General features: G+C 36.8%; 1 protein-coding gene, 1 long non-coding RNA gene and 1 pseudogene across 3 annotated transcripts in view; 1 reads left to right on the top strand and 2 right to left on the bottom strand.

Moving 5' to 3' along the window:
• LOC148736288 (uncharacterized) overlaps positions 1–1,144 on the bottom strand; it is a 1,414-nt gene extending 270 nt beyond the window's left edge. The window contains exons 1-2 of the long non-coding RNA XR_015999162.1: positions 1,020–1,144; positions 1–605 (exon numbers count right to left, since the gene is read on the bottom strand). The exon at positions 1–605 is cut by the window's left edge and continues 270 nt beyond it. This is a non-coding gene — a long non-coding RNA (uncharacterized LOC148736288). The remainder of the gene's footprint in view (positions 606–1,019) is intronic.
• LOC111342412 (microfibril-associated glycoprotein 4) overlaps positions 1–9,717 on the bottom strand; it is a 13,518-nt gene extending 3,801 nt beyond the window's left edge. The window contains 3 exon segments of the mRNA XM_088754783.1: positions 6,135–6,518; positions 9,276–9,393; positions 9,551–9,717. Coding sequence (XP_088610909.1) covers positions 6,135–6,518; positions 9,276–9,393; positions 9,551–9,691 — 643 coding nt within the window. The 5' untranslated portion in view covers positions 9,692–9,717.
• Positions 1,368–5,130, top strand: LOC148736287 (uncharacterized; annotated as a pseudogene). The gene is made up of 5 exons (XR_015999157.1): positions 1,368–1,666; positions 2,143–2,213; positions 2,723–2,829; positions 3,511–3,619; positions 4,151–5,130. The product of XR_015999157.1 is annotated as an uncharacterized LOC148736287 (transcript).
• Positions 9,718–11,490: the final 1,773 nt, after the last annotated feature.

Here is an 11,490-nt window from a genome sequence, read left to right as displayed (position 1 = left end):
CTGTCACTTGAAAGCACTGATTTACAAGATGTGCCACTTTTTCACCTGCCAACTTACAAAATGCCATCGAGAAAGCTTTCTACACCCATGTTACTGTCACAATAAATGGGAATTTCAGAGAAATAATTCAAACAATAAAAATGAATACATAATAGTTTGTGTTTCCAGCACTCTATAAAGGCAACAAAAAATAACTGTCTGCATCAAGCATTACTATAATGAGGTTAGCACTTTTGGTTATTCTCTGTAGTTGGTCTTTTTCTTTCTTTTTTTTTTTTTTTGTATATGTATTGTGAAATTTTTATTTTCATGGATCAGTGTAAATTTTGTTTCATATATACAAACAATGTTATTTGTGGAAATCTCCCTATGAAGCTGACAGACAGTATTGATTTTACAGAAATACATATTAATCTGTTGACTTCGTCCAAAGCTTCAATTCATACAGGGTGACAATTTTACATACACATTGGCAGTACAACAAAAGCACTGACTGACAAGATGTGCCATCTCATCATCTGCCAACCTATGATGTGCCATCGAGAAAGCTTTCAGTGCCCTTGTGGGAAAAAGTCTTGGCAGGAAAAGAGCAGATTCCTCACTCCCTGAAAAAAAAAATACAGAACCTAAGAAACAGTGAACAGCTTCAAATATTTAAGCTAATAGCGCTATCTACTGCGAGGATCGTGCATCATACGTATCTAATACCGCAGTTCAAAATATATAAACTTCATATATTTCATTGTATCTGATTTATCACTTTCACGGGTTTATTACGAATCGACTTAACGGCCTGCTCCCAGTTGGCTTGTTAGCTCAATTGGTAGAGCGCTGCACTAGTATCGCAGAGGTCAGTGGTTCGAGTCCCGTACAGGCCTCATTTTTTCAGGTGTGATTTTCGCTATTGCTTAAATTAGCGTTATCTACTGCGAGGATCGTGCATCATACGTAAATTTCCTTTGTTACAAGATATCCTTGACCTACACACGGCTACATTTTCAGATATATTTTTAACTAACCCTTTTGAAACTTTAGTATCGGTATGAAGCTGTTTACTTGAACAAGTAGAGTTCGAACGTGTAGTTCGTGTTTTCCCGCCTTTCTGTTTCCTTGCTTCCAATTACACTCGAGTCTTCATTTGTACTGGCCAGCGTTAGCTAGGCACAGTACGATAAACATCACAACGAGGCAATATGTCAACAGGAGGTCGTTGTTTGGTTTTAGAAATATTAATTCGCGCGCTTTTTTGAACCTCAATATTCCGTTTGACTACTTTGTTAACAAAGCATCACAAAGCATCCGAGAGAAGCACTTGTAGTGTGGTTATTTTACCGTTAATTCGTAGTTAAAGCAAGTAAGAAAACAATATGGCGGAAAGACGATTGCACGATCAAAACCATGATGTGGTTCCAGCGGCGAAAAAAGGAATAAAGTGTCCGACGATTGCATTGTGCTGCTGGAGGAGTTGATCCGGAGCAATCACGCTCTGGCGAGCGAAAATGTAAAACTTCGGCAGCAGCAAGAGCGCAGCAACAAAGAAAACTCTGAAGCGCTTCAGCGGATCGAGGGCCGTCTTCAAACTGTTGATAATAATGCAGCCAACGTCCGTCGGCGCCAAAACAGAAGACAAAGGCGAACGACAGTAGTAGTTCCACCGGCTTGTCGAGTGAGTAAAAAAACATAACTGATAAGCATGAATAATGTGATATGTGTTCATAATTTGCTTGAATCAGTTCTGTTTCGTGGAAGATTATCTTTTATGTTGAGTACATGTTTGGCGCGCGAATTATATGCATAATTAACTTAATTATTTCGGCGGTAATCATTTGACATGATTAGATGTGGTTACAATTACTTGATAATCCTTTACCATAAACAGGTCTACCAGAAAAGTTTTTTTCCTCCCTTTTGTTTCAACGAGAATTATCTAGTATGAAAATTCATTTAATCATTTTTTCTCTTGGACCCTTTTGACCTTGCCTGTTTTATTCACATAGATGGGTAAGGTTAATTTTTAATTGTGCTTGTGTCGATTGCTCTACATCATCTAGCCTTCAAACAACCAGGGTTTTTAAAAAGCGTGAAAGTAGAAATAGGACAAACGTGACAAACCGATTGTTGAATTTTTTTTCATTCTTTTAGAGAACTGTGAGGAGAATGTACAAACTCCTTTTGAAAAAAGATGACTTTAGTGGTTTCTATCTTGACGAAGAGTGAGTAATATCTTTTTAGATTCAGAGATATTTTGCTTTATCTTGATTGAGCGAGGAAATCCGAGTCTAAGCTGCTGCTTGAAATATTGAGATGTTATGTGAACACCTTATGGTGGTTACAGTCGAACCTCGATTATCCGGACTTTTCGATTATCCGGACTTTTTCTCTGGTCCCGTTTTTTTCATGATTATTAATGAGCTTTGATCTTCCAAACTTTATGAGGTAAAAAAATTCAGAGATTATGTCTAAATTCAGGAAAAGTGCGTTTAAAACATTGCCTCCTCCGCTTTCAAAAGATCGAGCACTCGGAGAGTCATCGAAGCAGATTTTTATCTTCATTTCTTTTGTTTACATTATTGTCTCATTAATATTCATATTTTCGATTATCCTGACTGATTACCTAAGTCCCAACAGGTCCGGATAATCGAGGTTTGACTGTACTTTTGTCTTAGTGTTAATGTTGTTACTACAGAATACCAGGCTTAATTGTATTAGTTGTTTGTCTTAGAATAAATTCTGACAGCAACAAGATCCTTTTTGAGCGGACAATAGAGCAGGCAATACATCAACAAGGAGGACTTGAAAAGTGTCCTTGGACAAAAGAAGTCATAGAAGGTAGCTACCAATAATCATAGCACATGCATTTCACTTTTACTGGGGTGTCATTACATTTTGTGGGTGAGCATAAGGATTTTGCACTCAAGCATATTGATGCATATCTCCTTTATAACAACTTGAGTTTTATTGAAGGCGTTGGCTTGAAAACATCCTGGCAAAATTGTGCTCAAAGTTGGTCAATTTGTCTATTGCCCAGCCCTTAATGATACCCCTGCTTTTAGTCTCTACCATCAATTCGTGTCTTTTACCACTTTCTCCTCAACATAAATGTCATCATAAAACTAGCATTCAGTAACACAGTTAGATACCCTGAAACCTCTAATGAGCACCTTCATTACATGGTCAAATTTAAGACAAGGGGGGGGGGGGGGGGTGCATTTTATAGTTTTTCCTAACTTACATATTAACTTTCCCAAATGTTACAGAAATTTAAATATGTTGCAAACTGAAATTTTCGGGTTTATTTCTTGTCTCTAGATCTGAAACACTTCAGTGTAGATCCTCAAAAAAGCATACTTTACACCTTAGCAATGAATCACTAAGGACATACTAACTTGGCAGATATTCTAAGGTGGCCTGCCATAAATTATTATAAATTTGAACATTGTCATTAATTTATGTGGGAATCTTTTTACAATCAGCTTCTCATGGCATTTTCATAATCATTTCTTTAAACAGCTGCTTTACAAATATATTTCAAATATGTGTGAAAACACAGAAACTGAAGAGTGGTAACCACTATGAGGCTCATAAACAAAAAACCTGGAAGAGTGGTCGCCAAAGAGAGGTATTTATTGGCTAGGATACTATTTTGAACATTTTACTTTTTATATACCCTGCTGTTCACAAATGATGGGGTCCGACAGATGTTCAATGTTACCAGACTGAGTACACCCTCAAGTACACTCGATCAGTGGGAGGGAAGCTATTTCCCATTGAATGTCTTTATTTTGGCACTTCAAAATTGGATGGCTTTGAATATAGACACATCTAAGGGACTATGTTCTTATTAGAGAAATTGTTAAATAAGTGAGGTATTCTGGTCTGTATCTAGAGCCTCCCAAGAAAATCTTTGTAAAATAAATTTGAAAAATATTAAAATGTGATGTGAAATAAATGATAGTTTGTATGCACCATTTGATGGGAAAAAAAAAGGACAAAGAGACCCTATATTATAAGATGCTTAAGAATTCCATTCTTACATTGGGTACACACATATATATATATCAAGAGAAATTAGTGATTTGGATCATATTTTTCATTTGAAGTCCTATAACACCCTTCTCATGCCTGTTTAATTTTTTTTATTTTTTTTTAGAAGTTAATGAGACAAACTACAGCCCTGGAGCTGGTCAACTGGGCCAACCAGCATGAAAAGGGGAGAGCAGCAGAGGTTCTTGTCATGGAGGCAATGAGCAGTGAGGAAAGCTGCTACAAGGATGACGATGGAAATACCTCAAAAGTAACAAAATACTCTGTGCATCACCTTCAGTGGGAAAGTAGGAGAATGAAAAAAATTGAAAAGAAACTTGACAAGGCTTATAAGAAAAAGCTCACTTCAAGAGCTAAAGAGAGAATCCGTCCAGGGTTTATGGGCAACCTTTTCTGAGATGCCCACCTACTGAAAATTTTCCAGAGTGGGCAATAATACAGTGAGAAAATTGTTTTACTAATCAATGAAATCGAAAATGTACAAAATATCAAGCCAAGTCTAGAATGAGGTTATTTTGCATGCCTGCATGAGGCTTCTTTTTCATTGAATAATTATGGTCTCATCTTAAGTAAGTGATCGTGAATTCTTCAATGTTAATAAATTTCCTCCACATGAGATACTTTTTTCTATAGAGATGTACACATCATTTTTGTATATCAAAGTTTCAGCTGCATTTTAGAGTAAGAGAACTGTTTTCTAATACTTGTTTACTAAAAGAAATTAAGGTATATGATCATATTTAATAAGTATTACAGTTGTAATAATGTAGCAAATAACTGAGAGTTATTGCAAATTTAAGTCGATTAAGAAAATTTTTCTGAATTTTAGATTGATAGGTTGAACTTATATTTTTTATTGTTAGACAAGTATCATTTCAAATCACATTTCTTAGTAGCTGGATTTGAGAGTACAATTTGTGAATCAATAGCTTTTTGTGTAGTTTGTTACTACAGCTAGTTATATAATTTGTGTATTTGTCATACTTTTATAGTGGTAAATATTCTATTACCTGCTTGACGAAGATTATATTATACATTGACAAAAGTGAAACAATTTTAATAAAGTATGTCAATCAGTAATTCAAACATTTGGACATCTCTTTTTTTAATTATGTATGGGGCTTGACTGGGATATCCTCAGCTTCATTGTAGGTTTATGTTATCTCAGGGGAACAAATGAGTTTTGAACGAAACTATTTCATCACTGCAATTTCAAACACTTTGTTATTACTTGAATGTGTGATGCTTCTTTTTCTATCAATTGTAAGGTTGCCCAAAATATCATAAGTTATTGGGATATAAATGAGGGTGTGATTAAGCAAATCAAAAGTCAGTTGAAAGTGAAACCTGCAGCCTTTAGAGGCGCTTAAAGGTCACTTAATGATGAATGTTAACAAAACTTGAAATTTAAGAGAATCAGAAAGTACAACTAAAGATGAATTACAACAAAACCTGTAACTTTAAGCAGTACTTAAAGGGAAACAAAAGATTGAAGAAACCTTTAAGATACATTTACAAGTGGAAGTTTTGGTTGACTAAAGTTGACTTTACAAGAATTAAGAGGATTCCTAAATTCAATTAAATGGTTATTTAGGTTTGCTTTCATGTGATCTTAAAGTGTTCATGAAATGGTTATTTAGGTTTGCTTTCATGTGACCTTAAAGTGTTAACTAAATGGTTCATAAGGACACTTTAATTGACTTCGGAAAGTTCAATTAAAGATACATTTCAGAACTTTCGTATGTCACCTAAAGATGACTTAAATACTTCTAATGTTAACCTTTAAGTTACCTTTAAGGAAACTTAATTTAGTTATTTCATCCTGTGATTTTGATAACGCTCCTAACATATTCGCCGAGATACGTATCAGAATTGGATTGGTTCGCCAGGTTGACTGTTCGCGATCCATCGGCAAATACCTTCATCACCTTGTATCCCCAAACCAAAATTGCACTTAGGTGACCTGAGATAACGTGCTGTTTTTTCTACATAGCTATCGAAAAAAGCAAAGGTATCTTTACAGTATTTCACCCCCCTCCCCCATATTATAATGATAAGATATAATAATATCATAATGAAAACCGCGTTACCTGAATAAGAATCATAGCTCATCCTGTACTTGTCATTCTCACCCGTCATACCAAACATGTTGTACTGCGCATATCGAGTATTCTCTTCAAAGTCTTCCATGTCTATACGCAGCATGTCGTTGCCTTCTGAGGTTAGGCGGTGAATCTTATCCAGTCCGAGCCAAAATTCACCATTAAGGTCACAAAAGCCATATTTGTAGTCGTTCCAGTAGCGATAGAAATCAACCGAGCCGTCTAGTCTCTTCTGCAACACAGTCCATCCTTCATCAGTTGTTGTTTGGTCGCAATATACCTCAAAGGAAGACATGTTATCAGGTTTAATGGTGTACACACCGTCAGCTGTTTTGCCTGATTTGTAGATCTCAGCACAGTTTCTCAGTTTGACTGAAAATCAGTAAAAGGAAGCATTGTCAAGTTAATAATAAAAGTTTGAATATTGATTTTTTTTGTGTCGCTTTTATTTGGCAACTGCTTTTGGTAATTCGTTTTGATTCTGGCCGTAAACCAGTACCATCGTTTTGCTGAAAGTTATACATATTTGATCATCAGTAAGCGTGTCTTCAGCGTAGAGTAGTGATAAAAACTGGATAGGGGGCGGCGCTGATTAAAGGGCATTGTACTTCAAGTTTTCTTTATTCGTCTTATCTTCAGATCAAACTACCTCTAGTTCTATCATTTCTGCTGACTTCCGGCAATAACACCAATTTAATTCAGTTCTGTCGCTTCTGACCGACAATTCACACTTTTCTATACAATATTGGTAGATGTGAGTGGATAAGCGGACCAATTGATCTTGGACGATTAAATATACCTTATCAAAACACTAGCCCAAACCATTTTACAAGTGTGAGAATCTCACGAGTGAAGAACAATATACCCGATGCTTCTGATCAAACAGTGCCATCGATCGCTGACTGCGAAGTCTAAAACAAGAGCTGTAGTGTAGTTCTAAGGCAAGGTCAGTTGACAAACCCAGGCATTATCACTGTGCGTTCGTCGTTCGAGAATCAAGTAACTTGTTACTGTTGATTGAACTTTTCTTCAATACATGATATTAAAAAAAAATACTTATCCTATCATGTAATCCTAACCGGCTGAATTAAGCACATATTGTTCAAAAAGCCGCTGCCAGCTAAGACTCTATCGATGAAATAGGCTTACAGCCAGGAGGATTTTGCACCATCAAGTGTTAATTTCTTGTAAACAGCCGGCTCTTTGTGACCTATCCCAAACGCAAGGGGATGGTTATGATAGACAACAGCCAATTTAAGAGTACACGGCGTTATGTCCCCCATGAAAACGTCGTACCTTGCGGATCGTACACAACGTGTCACTATAAATGATGGCCTATCATCTGCTTTTCCACTCAGACAAGGAGTTCCTCAAGGAAGTTGTCTCGAGCCTTTTCTGTTTACGGTTTACACCAGTGAGCTGTTTGATATCGTCAGCAAGCACCTCCCAAGTGTACACTGCTACGCAGATTATACACAGCTGTATTTGGCATTTAGTCCTGCTGTGCAAGGGGAGGACGAGGCCGCGCTAAATGCTATGCGCGACTGCATACATGACTTGAGGAATTGGATGATTGAAGACCAACTGATGTTAAATGATGATAAGACTGAACTAATGCCTATAGGTACTAGGCAACAGTTAGAGAAAGTCAACTTGAATGATATTACTGTAGGTGACACAGTCGCAGAGGTGAAATCAGACTGAACTAATGCTTATAGGTACTAGGCAACAGATAGAGAAAGTCAACTTCAATGATATTACTGTAGGTGACAGAGTCGTAGAGGTGAAATCAGACTGAACTAATGCTTATAGGTACTAAGCAACAGTTAGAGAAAGTCAACTTCAATGATATTACTGTAGTTGACACAGTCGTAGAGGTGAAATCAGACTGAACTAATGCTTATAGGTACTAGGCAACAGTTAGCGAAAGTCAACTTGAATGATACTACTGTAGGTGACACAGTCGTAGAGGCGAAATCAGACTGAACTAATGCTTATAGGTACTAAGCAACAGTTAGAGAAAGTCAACTTGAATGATATTACTGTAGGTGACACAGTCGTAGAGGTGAAATCAGACTGAACTAATGCTTATAGGTACTAGGCAACAGTTAGAGAAAGTCAACTTGAATGATATTAATGTAGGTGACAGTCGTAGAGGTGAAATCAGACTGAACTAATGCTTATAGGTACTAGGCAACAGTTGGAGAAAGTCAACTTGAATGATATTACTGTAGGTGACACAGTCGTAGAGGCGAAATCAGTTGCGCGAAATCTTGGGTCATGGTTTGCTCGTAATCTGGATATGTTATTTCACATAAGTAAACAATGCGCCTCGGCATTCTATCATTTGTAAGTAATGTAAGTCGAATCCGTAGGTTATTAAGTACAGATACCACTAAAGCCCTCGTTCACGCGGTTATCTCGCGCGTAGATTATTGCAATAGTCTTTTATATGGCTTGCCAGCTTCTCACCTGAATGAGATTCAGCGCGTTTTAAATGCCGCTGCAAGACTAGTTTGTCGCGCGCCACGCTACTGTCGCATAACGCCGTTACGATACGAGCTGCACTGACTACCGGTTAGGCAACGCATTAGTTTTAAGACTCTGCTATTTGTTTTTAAGGCCATCAATAGAATTGCGCCAACGCATTTAAAAGAACTTGTGTCAATTAAAAGGTCAGGAATTTATAAATTAAGATCTTCTTTGGATGGTTTGTCGCTTGCAACGCCACCTTATAGAAATAGGGTTACATTAGGGGACAGATCATTCCAGGTCGCAGCTCCGGCACTTTGGAATGCATTACCGCGTGAGATTCGTTCTATTACAAATCTAGGGAATTTTATACCGATAGTTGCTAGTATCTTAATATATGCTGTATGCTTTAATTTTATCATTGTATATCTTAATAACTATTATTGAGATGTAATACGCGCTTGATCATTTCATGGAAAGCGCGCAATATAAGAATTAAATTATTATTATTAATATTATTATTATTATTATTATGAAAGCCTGTGGAAGTCTGAAATATGAACCTTCTTTCTTCTTTCAATGTATTTGAACAGGGAATATTTGGGATAATATGGAGTTTCGATTTCATTTCATATGATATAATAAGTAAGAATTTACCTTCTAATTGGCTCTTTTCCCCTATGAATCCATCCTGACAAACACAACAAAAACCTTTACTGGTGAATCCAGACTGACAGGTGCCATTGTTCAAACATGGACTGCTGCTGCAAGGATTCTGTTGACAAAAAACAAAACCATGCTCACTTTTCCTACTTCGAGAGTAGGACCACCTCAGAAATAAAGAAATGCCGTCTCTATCCAACTCTCCTTGATTAAATTGAATTGTGAAATGTTACCTCGATTGCAAGAAAATTATAACCTGATTTATTCACCAGTAGAAATGGAGCATGGTTTTCTTCCGTTGCGTTTTTCAACTCGCATTTCTGTTTATCGCCATCCAAGGGTCCAATATTAATGGACACACAACTAGGCTCCATATACCACATCACTCTGCAGCTCCCTTCATCGGGCATCTCTACACTTTTGATCACGTAATTTTCTATAGACTTTATTTTCACGTTTGTACTTTATTTGATCACGTTATTTTCTATACACTTTTGATCACGTTATTTTCCATGTGTGGTATTGGATCCCTATATATGATGTTTCGACCATCCTCACCTAGGGGAGCAAGGGAAAAACTTGACCGTGTATTTTTCACTATATATCACTAGTGAAAAATTCTTAATTCTAACTGGAAGGCTTCACTTCTTAAAATTTACGTGGGTGAGTAAGCAGTGGAAAGGAAGCTTTGGGATAATAGCGGAATATTTTCATAGCGTTAATCAGCTCGCCGCACCACGATATCTGTGATGGGAATGTTCTGAAGACCCTTTTGTAAGTACTAGAGGAGAAACACATTTTATGTCATACATACTAAGTTTTACACATGAAAAAGAGCCCGCGTAAAATTCGTGGAAATACACAACTGACCAATCAGAAAAGTAAACGAGTGTGAAAATACATCGTTCGTCCAATCAGAGACACAAGAGATAGTACTTCACTATCAACAAGGGGAACAAGCTTGCGGCTTTCTGAAAAAACAAAATGGAAGATCGAAGAAGTGCCAAGGTTTTCTCTCCTTGAAGAAACGATAGATGAGTTCAGAAACGTGCAAAAAAACAAAAATACGAGGGTAAAGACCGACAGAGCCGTAAGCCTGCTAAAAACCTTTCTTCAAAAGGTAAAGTTCCAAGGTGGGCAGTTTTCAGTTACAAATAGCACCGTGAATCAGTTAATTGTCAAAAATGACCCCACCGGGAAAATGGCCGTGGAAAAGATCGCACATCATGTCCAGCAGTTCTGATAAAGATTAAAGTAGAACTATTTTATACAAACTATTTTGTAGGAACTACCGTATTTTGATTTACGTCAGAAGCATTTGACCTCAGAATATGTATCGTGTTTGCTTAAAGATTTTTTGCTTCTACTAGGTGACTTATGAAGGTCGTCTAATGGTTTCGAGGGAAAAATGAAAAGCAATACGTTTTACAGAGAAATTATGCTCACCACTGCAACAGAAACATGATGGGAAAGCAATTCCAAGTAAAACAAAGAAGATTTCAACGATGCATTCACGGAAAAGCTTGAACTGCATCGCTATAATTTGAAGTTAAAAAATTTTAGGTTGGTCGTGACCAAGTTAAAGTCGTCCATGAATGATTAAACTAATTGTCTTTTACAAATTCAAATAAAAATAGTTATGCAGGTATTCAGCACTCATTTTTCAATTTTATCTCTGACATAACGGAAATTGCAATTATTTCGATATGTTGAAAGCATATACCTCTTAGCTTTTTTGGCTATATCGTCGGAAGTATCGACGCAGTTCTGCTGATGGACTTTTTTTATTTCATCCCTTGAAAAATTATTTCTTAGGTGGAATTCCTCTTAATTAAATATTCATCTCTGTAGGTGAGCTAACCGCTGCAAAGAATACGTAAGGGAAAAAATAACCGATTGTCATTATACAAATCATCTATGCTGGTGTATCTTTAACTTATTGACTGACTGATTTATTTGGCAATGTTTCGAAAAAACCAAGGTGATTTCTATTACCTTTAAACTAAGACAGATTCATGGGCAAAGTTTGAAAGAAATTAATGGTGTGAACCGAGACTGCGTCTTAACTGCTGTAACCATGGTTACCTTTTGATGATCGATGAACCTGAACGCCACAGTCCTTCTTTCTGTTAAGCAGTTCTAATTGCTGGTAATCATCAGCTCGTAGTTTTGGTCTTTCAATCTGCTTGGTTAGTTACATCGTAGTGAC

The sequence above is a fragment of the Stylophora pistillata genome, chromosome 3 (genome assembly GCF_964205215.1).
Source record: "Stylophora pistillata chromosome 3, jaStyPist1.2, whole genome shotgun sequence".
In the NCBI taxonomy this organism is placed as follows: Eukaryota; Metazoa; Cnidaria; class Anthozoa; order Scleractinia; family Pocilloporidae; genus Stylophora; species Stylophora pistillata.
The sequence above is the reverse complement of the archived record's forward strand: the minus strand, read 5'-3'. Positions and strand labels throughout refer to the sequence as shown.